Source organism: Lithobates pipiens, unplaced genomic scaffold (genome assembly GCF_037356315.1).
Source record: "Lithobates pipiens isolate NorthernLeopardFrog02 unplaced genomic scaffold, aLitPip1_a1.2 Scaffold_157, whole genome shotgun sequence".
In the NCBI taxonomy this organism is placed as follows: Eukaryota; Metazoa; Chordata; class Amphibia; order Anura; family Ranidae; genus Lithobates; species Lithobates pipiens.
Genome location: NW_027507746.1, coordinates 249,473 through 270,213, shown reverse-complemented (window position 1 = coordinate 270,213; position 20,741 = coordinate 249,473). Strand labels below are relative to the sequence as shown.

Sequence of the window (20,741 nt, the reverse complement as noted above, 5' to 3'; positions counted from 1 at the left end):
GTAAGGGGGTGCTGATAGGACACTCGTATGTAAGGGGGCTGCTGATGGGACACTCTGATGTAAGGGGGTGCTGATAGGACACTCGTATGTAAGGGGGCTTCTGATGGGACACTCTGATCTAAGGGGGCTGCTAATGGGACACTCTGATCTAAGGGGGCTGCTGATGGGACACTCTGATGTAAGGGGGTGCTGATAGGACACTCTGATCTAAGGGGGCTGCTGATGGGACACTCTGATGTAAGGGGGTGCTGATAGGACACTCGTATGTAAGGGGGCTGCTAATGGGACACTCTGATCTAAGGGGGCTGCTGATGGGACACTCTGATGTAAGGGGGTGCTGATGGGACACTCTGATGTAAGGGGGCTGGTGATGGGACACTCTGATGTAAGGGGTGCTGTTGGGACACTCTGATGTAAGGGGGTGCTGATAGGACACTCGTATGTAAGGGGGCTGCTGATGGGACACTCTGATGTAAGGGGGCTGGTGATGGGACACTCAAAATGTAAGTGGGCCGGTCTGGATGAAGTCCAGGGCCAAATTTCTGTCCCAGTCCAGCCCTGGGCATGGTCCTCTAGGACTAGCTAGATTCAATGTACGGTTAGCTAGTTGGATGATCTTCAACAACTGGTGTAATATTCAGTTGATATGGTCCTCTAGGACTAGTTAGATACAATGTATGGTTAGATAATTGGATGATCTTAAACAACTGTTGCGATACGACTTGAAACACTAAGGCCTTGAAGCTAAAAGCCTTGGTCTTCTAAGACTGGTTAGATATAAAGCACAAACTTATAAAACCAGTTATATCAAAGCCATGGAACTCAAGGTTGGTAAGAAGGAACGAATGGATTTCTAGTGCTGGTGAAGTACAAAATAATGGCCTCTAGGACTGTTGTGGTACAACATATGGCCCTCTAAGATTGGTGAACAAATGCACAGCTTTGTGGACTATATGGATATATGGGATATAAAACACCGTCATTTAGGTGGAGCTGGTTACAAGATTTGGTCCACTAAAGCTGTTTATAAATGTTGCTTTTCTTTAGGACTGGTGATTATTGACAAGTAATGGGTCCAGATAAACCTGCTGGACCGTCCGAGTACAGATGTGGATATGATGAACAAACTCATTAGAAAACATCTTGTGACAATGTATTATTATAGTTGCAGGTCTCCAGTTCCTCCGGGGAGATCCTCGGTTACATAATGCAAGAGTGGACAAGTTTCACCTTAAGTTTCGACATCTTGGATCCATCGGGACTTGTGTGTCTTAATGTGAAAGGTCCAGGATGGGGGGAAGGCTTCATGTCTGACCTCCATTATAAGGTCAGTCTATCAACAAGAGCCAAATTCTTTACTTTTTGGAAATAATACTTTCATCAGGTTGCCTCTGCTGTGTGGCTGAGGTGGGGATATCCGCCATGCTTCCTGCCTGCTATGGGCTTTCATTATTTTGTTATTGATGGAAAGGAAAGGAAGAGAAACGTCTTCACATCTTAAATGCCTTTTTTTTTGCCATTCTTGCCATTCTTATTTTTTAACATTTGTAGCCTCAGCTGAAAATTCAAGGACAAGCCAGTTGTTCTTGAAATGTTATAGTGCAAGGTGGCAATAGTTGCAGTAAGTTCTGCAAGAGTTCTCTCTGCTGTGTTAGGAGAGCAATCTGTATTCTCATGTAGTCCATGCATTGCAAGCCTGCATTTCATGAATGGGCTCTATTATAAATGGGCTTCTAAGTCCTGTAGCCTTCAGTGGATGTCTCCAAGCAGTTGACTACACAACATCGTTACCACCTGGCTACTGGCTACCTGGAGACTATATATCTCCACCCAACCTTGCTCTCAGTGTCTTGGCATTTAACTCAGGTCCCTGGCCTGTCCCACCACCCACTTTTGCCTCTTGTTACCTGTTACCCCATCTATTGTGTTCCAGACTGTATCCTTTGGTCATGGTTCTTTGTTTGACTGAATCATTGTATTCATAATATATGGTCAGACTCAGTTTTACATGGAAGGCCTCCAAATGATTGAGCTTACGTGTCTCCAGTGGAGGGTTCTGTTAATACTATATCATATGGCGCGTACACCCAATCAAACTATCCCTTGGACTTGGTTCGCCAAAAGTCCGGCGGACTTACAAAGTAGTTTTGACTCAAAAATCGTCCGCCAGACTGCGAGTCCGGTGGACAATCCAGCCGCGTGTGTGCTAATCCACCGGACTTTTGAAATGAACGGACTTTCCCGCACACGGAGAAAAGTCTGTTCATTTTGAATGCGGCTCCAGGTAGACGAGACTAGCGCAGGAAGTCAATGTCGCCGCCTTCGGCGCTGGCCCTGTCACCTGGTATGGACTTAAAGGGGAAGCCCTACGCTGAAAAAAACGGCGTGGGGCTCCCCCTACGTCCATATCAACTTATTGGAAAAATGATTTATTGCACAGCTCCGGTGGTCTTTTTCCGTCTTGGGGGGGTCTTGCGGCGACAGAAGACCGGGCCACGGCTAGTAAAAGAGCTGGAAGAAGGAGTGGAGGCCCAGCAAGAAGAACCGAAGAGGGGGGCAAGACCACCGAAGTCGGAAGAAGACCCCCGGACGGCGGCGGCGAGGAAGAAGAAAGCCGGGCTCCTCCGCTAGTGAAAGAGCTAGTAAAAGAGCAGAAGATAACGGAGGAGTCTGGCGAGAAGACCCCCCCAAGATGGAAGAAGACCACCGGAGCTGTGTTTTATTTTTACACTTTTTTTCACAGGCGAATGGGTAGGGGTACATGGTACCCCAATACTCATTCACATAGGGTGGGAGGCCAGGATCTGGGGCCCCCTTATTTAAGGGGGCTCCCGGATTCTGATAAGCCCCCCACCCGCAGACCCCAACAACCAACGGCCAGGGTTGTCGGGAAGAGACCCTTGCCCTCATCAACATGGGGGCAAGGTGCTTCAGGGTGGGGGGGCCACAGGGCGCTCGCTTGTCCCCACCCTCTTTCCTGACCGGCCAGGTAGCGTGCTCGGATAAGGGTCTCATATGGACCTAGGGGGGACCCCATGCCGTTTTTTTGGTGTAGGGCTTCCCCTTTAAGTCCATACCAGGTGACTGGGCCAGCGACATGTCAATCTGGCCGCCGAAGGCGGTGACATTGACTTCCTGTGCTAGTCCCGGCTACCTGGAGCCACGTTCAAAATGAACTGACTTTCCGCCGTGTGTGGGCAAGTCCGTTCATTTCAAAAGTACGGCGGACTCCTGTCATAGTCCGGGCGTGTGTGGGCAGGTCCGCTTGTTCGGAAAGTCCGGCGGACTTTCCGGCGGTTTGTCCGCCATACTAAGTCCGCCGGATAGTCTAATGTGTACGCGGCATTAGAAAGACATTGTAGACAATTGTTCTCTTCGAGCCTTGTGGAACAGTTTGGTGAAGACCCTATTCTGTTCCACCTTGACTGTTCCCCTGCATACAAAGCCAGCTTTGTAAAGACATATTTTGACGAGTCTGTTGTGGAGGAACGTGAGTGTCCTGCACAGAGCCCCGACCTCATCCCTATTTAACAGCTTTGGGGTGAATTGGAACATCAATGGTGAGCAAGGTTTTCTCATCCAACATTATGACCTAATTGCACCAATGGGCATACATTCCCACAGACACCCTCCAAAATCTTGTGGAAGGTCTTCCTAGAAAAGTAGAGGATGTTATAGCAACAATGGGGGGGGGGGTCAACTTCATATAAACGGCCATATATCCAACAAGCTCATATATGTGTGATGGTCAGCAATACACAAGAATTTTACTAGATAGTATACTGAATAATCACACTGCACTTTGGAGTTTTCTGTGTGCCTCACAATTCTGGTCACCTCTGAATCTGCAGGATTCCAATATTTAATATTTGCTGTAACGATGTCCACTGAAGCTTATCAGTACATAACTGCACAATAAACTCAACCACTAAAGACATTCTTTTACACGGGGTACATATAAATGGCAAAGTCAGGAAAATGTTAGGAAATCCAAAAATTTGAGTTGCCATCAGAACAGGAATTGAGGCAGTGGAGTACCAAGTGGGGGGGCGGGCCGCCCCGGGTACTACACACTGGGGGGGGATCTCATGCCGGCGCTACCCCCCTGCGCAACTGAAGCGGTGACAGCGCCGCGGGGTGGCTTTAGGCAGCGACAGATAAGAGCAGCAGGGAGAGGCAGCTACAATGGTGCTACAAAGGGGGAGGGTGCGGGGTGACAGAGCTGCACAATCCATCCCCTCCTCTCGGGACCACGGGCTGTCTGAGTGGTCCTGGTCACTGGTGTTCGGTAGTTCTCGATAGAACACCTGACATCACACAGGCACAGCCGGGTGAAGCCGCCTCCCCCTCCTCTCTGTTTATGTGCACAGAGGGGGAGGGGATGTTCTGTGGATGTGCCGCCGATCTGAGTTTCTGAATGGGGAGGGGGGGTCTGCACTGAGGGGGGGGGGTGTCTGCACTGAGGCGGTGTCTGCTTTTAAGAGGGGGGTCTGTGTAACATACAGGAGGTCCAGAGCAGTGGGGGGGCTGTGTAATTTAAAGGGGTCCAGTGATTCAGGGTGCTGTGTAATGTAAAGGGGTCCAGAGGTGCAGGGGGCTGTGTAATGTAAAGGAGTCCAGTGATGCAGGGTGCTGTATAATGCAAATGGGTCCAGAGGAGCAGGGTGCTGTGTAATGTAAAGGGGTCCAGAGGTGCAGAGTGTTGTGTAATGTAAAGGGATCCAGAAGTGCAGGGGGGCTGTGTAATGTAAAGGGGTCCAGAGGTGCAGGGGGGACTGTGTAATATAAAGGGATCCAGAGGTGCAGGGGGTTGTGTAATGTAAAGGGGTCCAGAGGTGCAGGGGGACTGTGTTAATGTAAAGGGGTCCAGAGGTGCAGGGTGCTGTGTAATGTAAAGGGGTCCAGGGGTGCAGGGGGCTGTGTAATGTAAAGAGATCCAGAGGTGCAGCGTGCTGTGTAATGTAAAGGGGTCCAGAGGTGCAGGGGGGGCTTGTAATGTATAGGGGTCCAGAGGTGCAGGGTGCTGTGTAATTTAAAGGGGTCCAGGGGTGCAGTTGTGGAGTGGGGGTACACACTAGTAACAAAGAGATATTGAAGAATGCTGAGGTATGCAAGAGGCACAGTGGGGTGTTTTTACATTTTAACGTGGGGGGGGGGGCAGATATTGGATCCGCCCCGGGTGCCAAATGCTCTAGGTACTTCCCTGAATTTAGGGGAAATCTTCCAAAATGAAAATTTTTTACGTAGATTTAATTCATCAGCTTGAACCTTCTTCTTCACCCTACAATGTCTTTGGTGGCCTCTGAAGGGAAGTAGAAGGAAGTATGGAGTTCTATGAAGGAGGAAGAAGTCAGACTCATGGAGACTTCTCTGAGAGATATTTTAGAGAAGAGAGACAAATGCCAAATTGGGGGAGGGGCTCTATTAAACTGAACATGTCTCCCCAAAATGGAATAATTATGAGGTATGGGAGTCATTTAAGGGAAGTTTCACACTTTGTCCAGTATAGAAAGATTCAGTAATATTTAAAGAATTTACTAGGTAGAGGTACTGTAAACCCTTATACACGCGGTCGGAGATTCCGACAACCAAATCCGTCGGAGTAATTCCGACGGATTAATTCCGGAAGAGGTCCGGAAGTGATGTTGCATACACACGGTCGGACTAAGTTGTCGGGAAATCCAATTGTACATAACGTGATGACGTTATTTCGTTACGACGGGACTACGTTCAGGCTAGTAGACCGTGTGTACAAGGGCTAATATTTAAACCTTTACAGTAGAAAAGTGTAATGTCCTCTCATCTTATGATTGATGTTCTCCATGTAAACACTCTGGTGGTCATAATGATTCCCTCTCTTCTCCCTCCAGATTCTCTCTGCTGATAGAATAACACAAATCGGGGTCATCACACGTGTGTGGCGGGGGTTAAGCCACGAGTTGTTAGGCTATAAAGACAACTATACCATGGATTTCCCGATAGACCTCCATGTCTCCATGAAAGCCATGATAATGGCCTCCGCCCTATTCATTGTGAGTCTGAGCCTGGGATGAGTGCAATGAGTGTGAGGATGGAAAAAACACTGCAATGAGTTTATCTGTACTGAATCCTTGTCCCATTTTCATGTACTCTGTACACTTCCTGTGTTATCTGTCCCGTGTCCTCTGTACACTTCCTGTGTTATCTGACCCGTGTCCTCTGTACACTTCCTGTGTTATCTGTCCCATGTCCTCTGTACACTTCCTGTGTTATCTGTCCCATGTCCTCTGTACACTTCCTGTGTTATCTGTCCCGTGTCCTCTGTACACTCCCTGTGTTATCTGACCCGTGTCCTCTGTACACTTTCTGTGTTATCTGACCCGTGTCCTCTGTACACTTTCTGTGTTATCTGTCCCGTGTCCTCTGTACACTTCCTGTGTTATCTGACCCGTGTCCTCTGTACACTTTCTGTGTTATCTGTCCCGAGTCCTCTGTACACTTCCTGTGTTATCTGTCCCGTGTCCTCTGTACACTTCCTGTGTTATCTGTCCCGTGTCCTCTGTACACTTCCTGTGTTATCTGTCCCGTGTCCTCTGTACACTCCCTGTGTTATCTGTCCCGTGTCCTCTGTACACTCCCTGTGTTATCTGACCCGTGTCCTCTGTACACTTTCTGTGTTATCTGACCCGTGTCCTCTGTACACTTTCTGTGTTATCTGTCCCGTGTCCTCTGTACACTTCCTGTGTTATCTGACCCGTGTCCTCTGTACACTTCCTGTGTTATCTGACCCGTGTCCTCTGTACACTTTCTGTGTTATCTGTCCCGTGTCCTCTGTACACTTCCTGTGTTATCTGACCCGTGTCCTCTGTACACTTTCTGTGTTATCTGACCCGTGTCCTCTGTACACTTTCTGTGTTATCTGTCCCGTGTCCTCTGTACACTTCCTGTGTTATCTGACCCGTGTCCTCTGTACACTTCCTGTGTTATCTGACCCGTGTCCTCTGTACACTTTCTGTGTTATCTGTCCCGTGTCCTCTGTACACTTTCTGTGTTATCTGTCCCGTGTCCTCTGTACACTTCCTGTGTTATCTGTCCCGTGTCCTCTGTACACTTCCTGTGTTATCTTAGATGGTTGTCATCAGAACAGGTGTCCCCGTTTAGGGTTTTCCTTTCTTTTCCTATTCTGGTGACAACTCAAAATGTGGGATTTTCTTATCACTTTACCAGGGTAAATTGAGGGGATGGATCTCACCAGAGGGGACACGGTCAGCAATTAAATCCTGACAGAGGGTCCCACCCTTCCCTCTTCCACCAAAAATAAAAAACAGTTATACCTTTAGATATCATTTAAGATTTTCATTGGAAGTCATTGGACATTTATTTGGGGGTGACCGGAACTCCTCTGTTTCTTTCAGGACCTTCTGATTGAAAAGTGCAAGCGCCAAGAACAGGCCCGAGTTGCGCGTCGACGCTGATTGGAGGATATCCCAGCCAAAGCGCAGACATACGTGTTCTGTACATGAAATACAGAGAATGAACTGGATGTATGAAGGTCCTCTGGTTTTAACTTTCCTAACAATCCAAGAAACCTACAAGGGTCAATTTTATTATATATGATTTAGAAATGTATATGTATACTATGTATGTGTATAGGATATATATCACACGACAAATGACTCCCAGTGTTCTGTGTTTTAGCTAAAGAGTACAATTGCCTGCTTTTGATTTGAGACTAAATAAGAGGAGTTTCCTTCAGCACGGCTGAGAAGGATGGAAGGTTTACAGGTTAAAAGAAGACCAGAGCGCCGCCTGCTGGCTGAAAATAAATCCCAAATATTCATCTAAAATGTTTCACATTGATCTGATAGATGAAGGGTATACACTGTATGTATATATGGATACAAATGTTTTTTTTTTTTTTTTGGTTCTGATCAGAATACACAAATAAAATTTGTTTTGTTTCCACATAATAAAAAGAAAAGCTTGTTATTTAGACCAAAACATGTAGAGAAGGAGACAGTCCTGATTTGGAGGGGACAGTCCCGATTTTGGAGGGGACAGTCCCGATTTTGGAGGAGACGGTCCTGATTTTTGGAGGGGACAGTCCTGATTTTGGAGGAGACAGTCCCGATTTTGGAGGGGACAGTCTAGATTTGGTCCTCTGTCCTGCAGTGTGTATGCATTCCTGGGACCCAGACACAGCAAGGGGTGGAGGGGGGCACTATATCAGAAATAACACTGGGTGGGATGATAGGACCCCTCCCCTTCTGTTCACCCATCCTCCACAGTCCCCTCCCCTTCTGTGTACTAATCCTCCACAGTCCCCTCCCCTTCTGTGTACTAATCCTCCTCAGTCCCCTCCCCTTCTGTGCACCCATCCTCCACAGTCCCCTCCCCTTCTGTTCACCCATCCTCCACAGTCCCCACCCCTTCTGTGCACCCATGCTCCACAGTCTCCCCCCATCTCCAGTCCATTTATACTTCTCACTTCCCTCCCTGGAGTGCACCTATCCTTTCCAGTCTCCTCCCCTGCATTGCATCTATTCTTCTTAATCCCCTTCAGTGGCCCCATCCTTCTCAGGACCCTCCCCTGCAGTTCACCTGTCCTTCTTAGGCCCCTTCACTGTACCCATCCTTCTCAAATCCCTAGGCCCCCTCCTCTTCAGTATACTTATCCTTCTGATTCTCCTCTTCTGTGGCATACGTCTTCTTCTCAGTTTCCTCCTCTGCAGTGCACTTATTATTCTTCGACCCCTTCACACTTGTACCCATCCTTCTCAGTGCCCTCGCCTTCAGTGCACCTATTCTTCTCAGAACCCTCCCCTGCAGTGCACCTATTCTTCTCAGAACCCTCCTCTGCAGTGCACCTATCCTTCTCAGAACCCTCCCCTGCAGTGCACCTATCCTTCTCTGAAACCTCCCCTGCAGTGCACCTATCCCCCTCCGAAACCTCCCCTGCAGTGCATCTACCCTTCGCAGTCTCCTCCTCTGCAGTGCATTTGTCCTTAGACCTCTTCAGACTTCTACTCATACTTCTCAGAGCCCTTTCCTTCATGGCACCACCCTTCTCAGTCTCCTCCTCCGCAGTGCATCTATCTTTCTCAGTCTCCTTTTCTGCAGTGCACCAATCCGTTTTAGAACCCTCTCCTTCAGAGCACCTATCCTTCTCAGTCTCCTGTGCAGTGCACCTATCCTTCCCAGAATCCTCCTCTGCAGTGCACCTATCCTTCTTAGAAGCCTCCCCTGCAGTGCACCTATCCTTCTTAGAAGCCTCCCCTGCAGTGCACCTATCCTTCTCAGAACCCTCCCCTGCAGTGCACCTATCCATCTCCAAAACCTCCCATGCAGTGCACCTATCCTGCTCAGTCTCCTCCTCTGCAGTGCATCTACCCTTCGCAGTCTCCTCCTCTGCAGTGCATTTGTCCCTAGACCTCTTCAGACTTCTACTCATACTTCTCAGCGCCCTCTCCTTCATGGCACCACCCTTCTCAGTCTCCTCCTCCGCAGTGCATCTATCTTAATCAGCCTCCTTTTCTGCAATGCACCTATTAGTTTTAGAACCCTCTCCTTCAGAGCACCTATCCTTCTCAGTCTCCTCTGCAGTGCACCTATCCTTCCCAGAATCCTCATGTGCAGTGCACCTATCCTTCCCAGAATCCTTATATCCTCATGTGCAGTGCACCTATCCTTCTTAGAACCCCCTTCTGCAGTGAACCTATCCTTCTTAGAACCCTCTTCTGCAGTGAACTTATCCTTCTCAGAATCCTCCTCTGCAGTGTGCCTATCCTTCTCAGAACTCTCCTCTGCAGTGCACCTATCCTTCTCAGAACCCTCTTCTGCAGTGAACTTATCCTTCCCAGAACCCTCCTCTGCAGTGAACCTATAGTGATTTGAAAAAGTATTCACACCCCTTGAAATTTTCCACATTTTGTCACATTATAACCAAAAACGTAAATGTATTTTATTGGGATTTTATGTGATAGACCAACACAGTGGCACATAATTGTGAAGCGGAAATTAAAATGATAAATTGTTTTCAACATTTATTATAAATAAATGTGTGAAAAGTGCGGCGTGCATTTGTATTCAGCCCCCTTTACTCTGATACCCCTAACTAAAATCTAGTGAAATTTCCTTCAGAAGCCGCTCCAGGCGAGTGAGTCTCTGGTTAATCCCCACTAGGGATGAGCTTCGTGTTCGAGTCGAACATACGTTCGACTCGAACATCGGCTGTTCGCCCGTTCGGCGAATTCCGAACGTTATGGGCCGTTCGCGCCAAATTCGTGTGGCGCTCACGGCCCACAATGCACTGCGTCATCGCAGTGCATTGCTGGCTCATGATTGGCCACGCATGCACTGTGACCAGGCATGCTTGGCCAATCACAGCGCCAGCAGCGAGGAGAGCCATGATTGGCCACAGGCAGGATGCCTGTGGCCAATCATAGCTCAGGCTGTGTAGTACACGCCCCACACTATATAAGGCCGCCAGCGCGGCGGCCTAGTGTAGTGTGTTGGCGTCTGAAGCAGTTAGTGGGTGTTCTGTGTACCTTCAACACAGTACACACCGATCGTTTTCAGCCGATTTTCGATCTTGCTGTTGTGTAGTGGTTGTTGTCTGTGTGCCCTGACCGCAGTATACACCGCTGTATTCACCTCACCTATATAGCTAGTGATCTATCTTTTATAATAGAGCTTGCAGTCAGTAGTGTTAGGAGCTTGTGCGTGCTGTCTGCGTGCTCTGTACCCAGTACACACCGCTATATCCACCTACATAGCTCTTCTCTATTTGAGCCCACTTGCCATCTGCAGGAGTTATTGGAAGTTGTGTGTGCCTCCAGCACAGCACAGTATACATCTGTATATACCCCTTTATCTCTGGTGTTCTATAATAAAGGCATCTGCAGGAGTTAGTGGGTGTTTTGTGCCTCCAGCACAATATACACCTGTATCTACCCTTTATTGCTGTTCTCTAATAGAGCCATTTGCAGGGCTTAGTGGGTGTTGTGTGACTCCATTACACTGCTGTTTTACCCAACTCCCTTCAGGCCATTACCATGTCTGGAAGGCCAGCAAGGAGAGGCAGACAGGCGCGAGCCGATAAAAGAGGGCAAGCAGGCTCTGTGTCTAGAGACAACAGTGCTGGTCGTGGACGCAGTGCATTGTCATCAGCACGTGGCCATGGGACACGCTTGTCCTTCTTTTCGGCAGCTGGACATGTTGAACCGCAACATGCCAACGACTTGGTAGAGTGGATGACCAAGCCCTCTTCATCCTCCTCATCCTCTCTCACCCAGTCTCAGGGTACTATCAAAGCAGCTGCCAACGCATCGTCTTCCCTCCTCTCAATGTCATCATCAGTGACTCCTTCCCTAGACCCACCACGTCCTCCTGAGGAGTCTCCTGAACTCTTTGAGCACAGTGTTGGGCACATGCTCCAGGAGGATGCCCAGTGTTTTGTAGGCTCTGATGATGACACTCAGCTAGAGGAAGGCAGTAGCGTGAGCGTAGAGAGAGGGGATGCTCAAGAAGGACAGCAATCTGGCAGTCATGTTCCACAAGCTGCAGCATACTGCCAGGTTTGCTACAGCGATGAAGAGGGAGGGGATGATGAGGGCACTGACTCCACGTGGGTGCCTGGTAGGAGACAGGAGAAGGAGGAGGCACATGTCCAACAGGCAGGATGCCCTTCGGGGGCCAGCTTAGGGGCAGCACACCGACTGAATCACACTGCAGAGCTCCGCCTGTGCAGGGCGCTGCCTCTGCGCGTTATTCTAAAAGTTCTTTGGTGTGGGCCTTTTTTTGAGACGAGTGCATCAGATCGCACCGCTGCTATTTGCAACATATGTCTCAAGCGTATCTCGCGTGGCCAAAACATCAGCTGCTTGGGCACCACATGTTTGACCAGACATATGTTGACCTGCCATACCTCAAAGACCCACACCAAAGAACAAAGCGGACCTCTCCTTGCTCCTCATCAGCTGGCATCTCCAACCCCACTAGACCTTCAGTCCTCTCTGAAACCTGCTCTGAGAGGAATGAAGGTGTAGAATTAGGTGTGTCACAGCCAAGTGCTTCCGGGCGCTCTGCTTGCAGTACACCCACGTCTGATTATAGCAGGCAAATGTCTCTGCCCCAGCTGCTGGACCGGCGAAAGAAGTTCACTCCCAGCCATCCACATGCCCAGCGGTTGAATGCTAGCTTGGCTAAATTGCTAGCACTTCAACTGCTGCCTTTTCAGTTGGTAGACTCGGCCCCCTTCCGTGAGTTTGTACAATGTGCGGTTCCTCAGTGGCAGGTCCCCAAACGCCACTTTTTCTCACGGAAGGCGATTCCGGCTCTCTACCGGCATGTGGAAGGCAATGTCCTTGCCTCGCTGGACAGGGCGGTCAGCGGTAAGGTTCATATTACCGCTGACTCATGGTCCAGCAGGCATGGACAGGGACGTTACCTGTCTTTCACGGCCCATTGGGTCACTCTTCTGGCAGCTGGGAAGGATGTAGGACAAGGTGCAGTAGTGTTGGAGGTTGTTCCGCCACCACACCTCCAAAATGCTACTATTGGTTGTGACACACCTCTCTCCTCCACCCCCTCCTCTTCTTCTTCCTCCATGGCCTCTTCCAGTGCTCTGTCCTCAGAACCAGCGGTGCTCCGTAGGCGTTCCAGGGGCTACGCAAGTACGCAGGCAAAGCGATGCCATGCCGTGCTTGTGCTGGTTTGTTTGGGGGACAGGAGCCACACTGGGGTGGATGTTTTGTCAGCTGTGCAGGGGCAGGCCGAGAGGTGGTTGACGCCACGCCAGCTTAAGCCAGGAATGGTGGTTTGTGACAATGGCACCAACCTCCTCTCCGCCCTCCGACAGGGACAACTGACCCATGTGCCCTGTGTAGCTCTCGTCCTTAACCTGGTGGTGCAGCGGTTCTTGGGCAGGTACCCCGGCTTACAGGATGTCCTGAAGCAGGCCAGGAAAGTCTGTGTGCATTTACGCCGATCATTAATGCCTGTGCTCGGCTGGCTGAGCTCCAAAAGGATTTGAACCTGCCCAAGAAGCGCCTTATATGTGACATGCCCACCAGGTGGAACTCAACGTTGGCCATGCTGCAGCGGCTGCACACGCAGCAGAGGGCCATCAATGAGTACCTGTGCGACTACGGCACCAGGACAGGGTCAGGGAAGCTCGGATTTTTCTCACCATGCCAGTGGGGCATGATCAGGGATGCATGCACTGTCCTGTCACCGTTTGAGGAGGCCACAAGGATGGTGAGCAGTGACAGTGCATGCATCAGTGACACTGTACCTCTTTTCCACCTCTTGGAGCATACGCTGCGTGGAATAATGGACAGGGCACTTGAGGCAGAACAGAGGCAGGAAGATGAGGACTTCCTTGCCTCTCAAGGCCCCCTTTATCCAGACAGTGTTCCTGCTGTGCCACCCATCACACAGGAAGAGGATGAGGAGGAGGAAGAGGAGGAAGAGGAGGAGGAGGATGATTGTGTCAGCATGGAGGTGAAGGCTGGCACTCAGCATCAGCAGCAGAAGTCTTGTAGGGATGATTTACAGTCCCAAGAAACACGTGGACTTGTACGTGGCTGGGAGGAGGTAGCTGCGGATCATGTTGCCCTTAGTGACCCAGAGGACTCCGGACCGAATGCCTCAGCTAACCTACGCTGCATGGCCTCCCTGATCCTGCAAAGCCTGCGGAAGGATCCTCGTATTCTTCGGATCAAGGAGAGGGACCATTACTGGCTGGCCACTCTCCTTGATCCACGGTACAAGGGTAAGGTTGCCGACCTTATCTTGCCATCGCAGAGGGAGCAGAGGATGAGACATCTCCGGGAGGCCTTGCAGAAAGGTCTGTGCAACGCGTTCCCAGAGACTGGGAGGTTACAAACTCCTGGTCCTGGACAACGTGTTGCTGAGGCATCGGTCAGAAGTAGCTGTGGAGAAGGTGGCCGTCTGACTGATGCTTTCAGACAATTTTTTAGTCCGCAGCCCCAAGGTATGATCGGTTCCAGCACCCATCGCCAGCGTCTGATTTACATGGTGCAGGAATACCTAGGGGCAAGGTCAGACTTGGACACCTTTCCCACCGAAAATCCTCTGGCTTACTGGGTCTTGAGGATGGATCACTGGCCAGAGCTTGCACAGTATGCAATTGAGCTACTGGCCTGTCCTGCATCCAGCGTTCTTTCGGAACGCACCTTCAGTGCTGCTGGTGGCTTTGTTACCGATCACAGGGTGCACCTGTCCTCCGAATCAGTTGATCGACTGACCTTCATCAAGATGAATCAGTCTTGGATCACCCACAGCTACCAAGCACCTGAAGCTGATCTAACCGAATAATTTTTTTTTGAAATATCACATCCCTTCAAGACTGCCTATACTGATGCTGAGTGACTGTCCTGTTATGTTGATTGTCTATCCTCTTCCTCCTCCGCTGATATGTTGGAAGAACATTTCTGGTTCTGGGTGATGCCATCAGCCCAATTTTTCTGCCCCTGTTTAACAGGGGCGTTTAAGTACAATTTTTGATGCAATGCTTTGCAGCAGGGCTAATTCCTGCAATAAAACTAGAGTATATGGGAGAGGTTGCAGTGTCGTGGCACCAGCACCAGTGCCTAAGGCCCAATTTTTCTGCCCCTGTTTAACAGGGGCGTTTAAGTACAATTTTTGATGCAATGCTTTGCAACAGGGCTAATTCCTGCAATAAAACTAGAGTATATGGGAGAGGTTGCAGTGTGGTGGCACCAACACCAGTGCCTAAGGCCCAATTTTTCTGCCCCTGTTTAACAGGGGCGTTTAAGTACAATTTTTGATGCAATGCTTTAAAGCAGGGCTAATTCCTGCAATAAAACTAGAGTATATGGGAGAGGTTGCAGTGTGGTGGCACCAGCACCAGTGCCTAAGGCCCAATTTTTCTGCCCCTGTTTAACAGGGGCGTTTAAATTCAATTTTTGATGCAATGCTTTGCAGCAGGGCTAATTCCTGCAATAAAACAAGAGTATATGGGAGAGGTTGCAGTGTGGTGGCACCAGCACCAGTGCCTAAGGCCCAATTTTTCTGCCCCTGTTTAGCAGGGGCGTTTAAGTTCAATTTTTGATGCAATGCTTTGCAGCAGGGCTAATTCCTGCAATAAAACTAGAGTATATGGGAGAGGTTGCTGTGTGGTGGCACCAGCACCAGTGCCTAAAGCCCAATTTTTCTGCCCCTGTTTAACGACTTTCAGACCGAACCATTTTGCTGGTAAATAACCAGAGGTCTTTTTACAATTTGGCACTGCGCTGCTTTAACTGGTAATTGCGCAGTCATGCAATGTTGTACCCAAACAAAATTTGCGTCCTTTTCTTCCCACAAATAGAGCTTTCTTTTGATGGTATTTGATTGCCTCTGCGATTTTTATTTTTTGCGATATAAACGTAAAAAGACCGCAAATTTTGAAAAAAAATGATATTTTCTACTTTTTGTTATTAGAAAAATCCAATAAACTCAATTTTAGTCATACATTTAGGCCAAAATGTATTCAGCCACATGTCTTTGGTAAAAAAAAAGTCAATAATTGTATATTTATTGGTTTGCGCAAAAGTTGTCACATCTACAAACTAAGGTACGTTTTCTGAAATTTACGCAGCTTTTAGTTTACGACTGCCTATCTCATTTCTTGAGGTGCTAAAATGGCAGGGCAGTACAAACCCCCCCCAAATGACCCCATTTTGGAAAGTAGACACCCTAAGGAAATTGATAAGAGGCATGTTGAGCCCATTGAATATTTTATTTTTTTTGCCTCAAGCGATTGAATAATGACAAAAAAAAATGTATTTATTTTTTTTTACACAAAGTTGTCACTAAATGATATATTGCTCACACATGCTATGGGCATATGTGAAATGACACCCCAAAATAAATTCTTCTGCTTCTCCTGAGTGCGGGGATACCACATATGTGGGACTTTTTGGGAGCCTAGCCGCGTACGGGCCCCGAAAACCAAGCACCGCCTTCAGGCTTTCTAAGGGCGTAAATTTTTGATTTCACTTCTCACTACCTATTACAGTTTTGAAGGCCATAAAATGCCAAGATGGCACAAAACCCCCACAAATGACCCCATTTTAGAAAGTAGACACCCCAAGCTATTTGCTGAGAGGCATGTTGAGTCCATGGAATATTTTATATTTTGCCACAAGTTGCGGGAATATTACAAACTTTTTTTTTTTTTTTTTTTTTTCACAAAGTTGTCACTAAATGATATATTGCTCACGCATGCCATGGGCATATGTGAAATGACACCCCAAAATAAATTCTGCTGCTTCTCCTGAGTACGGGGATACCACGTATGTGGGACTTTTTTGGGAGCCTAGCCGCGTACGGGGCCCCGAAAACCAAGCACCGCCTTCAGGCTTTCTAAGGGCGTTACAGTTTTGAAGGCCATAAAATGCCAAGATGGCACAAACCCCCCCCCCCCAAATGACCCCATTTTGGAAAGTAGACACCCCTAAATTTAGGGGTACACTAGTGAGACTAGGTAATAAATGGCGGGTGCCCTGAAACTATAAAAAAATAACTAACCAACCAGCGTCACCTGTAACAGTTATATGGTGATCACTGGTGAAAGGGTTAACTAGGGGGCAATCAGGGGGCTTTATGCGGTAGTATATGGGGGTCCCTGGCGCTATAAAAAGCTGCGGCGAACCTAAATACCTACCTGCCTAACTAGCGCCACCTGTGACACTAATACAGCGATCAGAAAAACGATCGCTTATTAGGCTGGGTTCACACTGGAGCGATGCGGGAACGCCACGAATCCGCGGCGGGTTCCCGCATCACATGCCTCCCGGCGGCAGTTCACACTGCCCTATGCGAACTGCTGGGAGTGTCAGTGAAATGTTAATGACACCCCCAGATCAGTTCGCATATCGCAGTGCGATCTGCAAACTCGGATCGCATGGTGTGAACACCCATGCGATCCGATTCTGCTGCGGACCAAAAAAAGGGTCCCGTGCGAGTTTGCGGCGGGTGCGGCGGGTGCGACACGAATTCAGCCATACTATCTGTATGGCTGAACTCGAATCGCACAGAGATCGGATGTGATTTGCACTGCAGTGCGGTGCGAATCACATCCGTTCTCATAAACTGCTGCAATGTGAACCCAGCCTTAGTGACACTGGCGACGGGGGGTGATCACGGGGTTAAACCTTTATTGGGGGGGTTAGGGGGGTACCTTAGAACTAAAGGGGGCTAACCCTAACTGCCCTAACAGTTATTACAGTCACAAATGACACCAATGCAAAAAAAAAATGACATTGGTGTCACTGTGACTGGGGGGGCAGGGGTAATTAGGGGGGTGATCGGGGGGGTGTGAGTGTGCCTGGCATGTTCTACTGTGTAGTGTCGTGTTGGTACAACTCACCGATCCTCTCTCCTCAGTGTCGGAACGAAAAATACCGACACGGAGGAGAGATTACATCACTTCCTCTCCTGTGTTTACATTACAGGAGAGGAAGTGATGTCACGGAGCATTTTCATTCGTCGGGAGCGATCGTGAGGGGGTGGCCATGAATGAATGGCCGTCCCCTCGTCCGGGATCGCTCCCGAACGAATACCGACCGCCGCAGGCACCGGGCGGGGGCCCGATCGGGCCCCCGACCCGCGGGCAGGCAAGGACGTACATGTAAGCCCTTATGCCTGCCCGTGCCATTCTGTCGACGTACATCGTCGTGCGGCGGTCGGGAAGTGGTTAACAGGGGCGTTTAATTACAATTTTTGATGCAATGCTTTGCAGCAGGGCTAATTCCTGCAATAAAACTAGAGTATATGGGAGAGGTTGCAGTGTCGTGGCACCAGCACCAGTGCCTAAGGCCCAATTTTTCTGCCCCTGTTTAACAGGGACATGTAATTACAATTCTTGATATAATATTTCACAGGAGGGCCCCTTCCTGTGCCCACCCAGAGTAACTGTGAGGACTTATAGTGTTGTGGCACCAGCACCACAACCACCAAAGGTCAATTTTTCTACCACTGTTCAACAATGGCATGTAATTACAATTTTTGATATAATCGTTCACAGCAGGGCGCTCCAGCGCCCACCAAGAGTCACTTTGAGGGCTTACAATGTTGTGGCAAAACCAACACCTTGTTCCGCCATTTCTGCAGAGCATATAGGGCAGGCCCCTACTTTCAAACATCCTACTTGCAAAAGGAAGGAGACAACAGCAAGTGAGATGAAAAAAGATGGACGACAAAACAAATTATACAGGGGTGATAACCCTTCCCTATGTTTTCCAAAAAGCTTAAAAATAGTTTTTTTGACTGGAGCTACACTTTAAAAATGTACCAGTTGAAAATTACAAACAGATTCAACTTAACACAACAAACCTACACAGTCCCTGTCTTGTTTGCACCGCCTGTATACTGCTGTTCTGAGTATATAGGGCCTGGGGGCCACACGCATTTCCTTTTTTTAATATGGGTACGGGGTTCCCCTTGAAATGCATACAAGACCCAAAGAGGCTGGTAATGGGCAGGGAGGGCTACCCATGCCATTTTTCTCAATGGTTTTCAACCATATTGCAGGAACCAGATATAACATTAAGACCGCAAGCAGTTTTCAATGATGTTATTTCTGTTTAATGTCATTTTTTGCAGGGACTGTTCTAAACACGGGAAACACGTGGCACTTCACAGGCATACTACAGACACCCCCCAGGCACCATATTTAAAGGAATATTTCACTTTTTTTTTCACTTTAATCATCATTAAAATCAGTGCTCCCGCCAAAACGGACATTTTTAAAAACATTTTAGGCATTGACCCATGTCCCCTGGGGCAGGAGCCAGGTCCCCAAACCCTTTTTAGGACAGTATCTTGCATATTAGCCGTTAAATTTAGCACTTTTAATTTCGAACGTTCGAGTCCCATAGACTTCAATGGGGTTCTAACGTTCGTTCGAATTTGGGGTCCGTTCGAAAGTTCTGGTGCGAACCAAACCGGGGGGTGTTCGGCTCATCCCTACTCCTGACGTGATATGCAGGGCGGCTTCGTGGTCTTCAATACACACTTTATGTCTCATTATTGTGTTGAGCCGGCGGCTCTATCCTCAGTTGACTTTGGTGTTAAAGTTTTGTCGGTTGACGGTGTCAAATAAATCTTTGCTATGCAGCATTTTTCCCACCCGGGTGTGTTTTGGCCAGTTATTTCCCACACGTAGGCTGCCATGGAGTCTGTCAGGAAAACAGAAAATTTATATCAAAATACTTACCGTAATTTTCCTTTCCTGATGGACTCCATGGCAGCAGGAGTTCCCTCCCAAATGGCTGGAGTAGGATAGTTACCGAACACGGCCTCTGGCAAGGAGCAAAGATTTATGGGAGTATCATCCTATAGGGTAATGGAGGCGGGACTAAATCCATACGTTGGCTGCCATGGAGTCCATCAGGAAAGGAAAATTACGGTAAGTATTTTGACATAAATTTTACGTTTTTATAACCCTTGTAACCAGTAATGGACACCTTCCTTTATCACCAAATGGGGGGGGGGGAACTAAAGTGCGCTCCCCTCGTTTTCCAGGCGGATTCAGCAAACATTATTGATGTCTGGGAGCCAAATCCAATCTCCATTGAAGGGAGCTGACTGTTAAAAAGTGGCTTACCAAAGATGCAAGTCTAATGTTGTCATTCATGGGGAACATCAAAAAAAAAAAGAATATATATAAATAATCAGACCTTTATCCTTGATAAGGGTCTTGTATGGATGTCAATGGGGAAACCACATGTTTTTAATTCACATTTCCCTGCAATCTTCCTTTATTTAGTAAATACATTGAGGGGCACCCCCCCAAAATAAATTCCAGATCCTCACCAAGGAGGAGGAGGGTCTGGTATGCATTGGGGGGGTCCAGATTATTTACATCATAAAAGGAATCTTGCAGGTAAATGGGAATTTACAGATTTTGTGTCACTTTTGTTGTACATTAAAAAAAAAAATGACACGCCCCCCCCCCAAAAAAAAATCAATATCACACTTATCATATTTACAAACAAATTTACGTGTTTAAATTGTCGGTAAATGACTGTTCCTGGCCGCTGTCCTGTTTCCATTAATCTATATGACAGCCTTATCCAAGATGAGGGTCTGCTATGGGTCTCAACAGGAACCCCATAAAAAAATAGTAAGAAGAATATGGCATGGCCGCCCCTCCTCCAAAAAAAATTTTTTACATTAGGACCCTTCAAGTTTATTTACAAAAATTAGTGTTTAAATTGTCGGTAAATGGCTGTTCCTGGCCGCTGTCCTGTTTCCATTAATCTCTATGAGGCTGTTATCCAAGATGAGGGTCTGCTATGGGTCTCAACAGGAACCCCATAAACAAATAGTAAGAAGAATATGGCATGGCCGCCCCTCCTTCAAAAAAAAAAAATTTACATTAGGACCCTTCAAGTTTATTTACAAAAATTAGTGTTTAAATTGTCGGGAAATGGCTATTCCTGGCCGCTGTCCTGTTTCCATTAATCTCTATGAGGCTGTTACCCAAGATGAGGGTCTGCTATGGGTCTCAACAGGAACCCCATAAACAAATAGTAAGAAGAATATGGCATGGCCGCCCCCCCCCCCCCCCCAAAGAAAATTCTACATTAGGACCTTTCAAGTTTATTTAAAAAAATTGTGTTTAAATTGTTGGCAAATGACCATTCCCAGACGCTGTCCTTCTGTTTCTAAACAATTTGGCTGGGTTGCCCCTTAATCTATAAGAGACCCTTATCTAGGATGAGGGTCTG

At 48.1% G+C, this 20,741-nt stretch overlaps 1 protein-coding gene across 2 annotated transcripts in view; it reads left to right on the top strand.

Annotated features, from left to right (window-relative positions):
• Positions 1-7,906, top strand: part of LOC143981426 (phospholipid scramblase 3-like) — a 46,971-nt gene extending 39,065 nt beyond the window's left edge. For both annotated transcript variants that reach the window (XM_077479253.1, XM_077479254.1), the window contains exons 5-7: positions 1,166-1,327; positions 5,871-6,032; positions 7,395-7,906. In XM_077479253.1, coding sequence (XP_077335379.1) covers positions 1,166-1,327; positions 5,871-6,032; positions 7,395-7,454 — 384 coding nt within the window. In that variant the 3' untranslated portion in view covers positions 7,455-7,906. The remainder of the gene's footprint in view (positions 1-1,165; positions 1,328-5,870; positions 6,033-7,394) is intronic.
• The last annotated feature ends 12,835 nt before the right edge of the window (positions 7,907-20,741 follow it).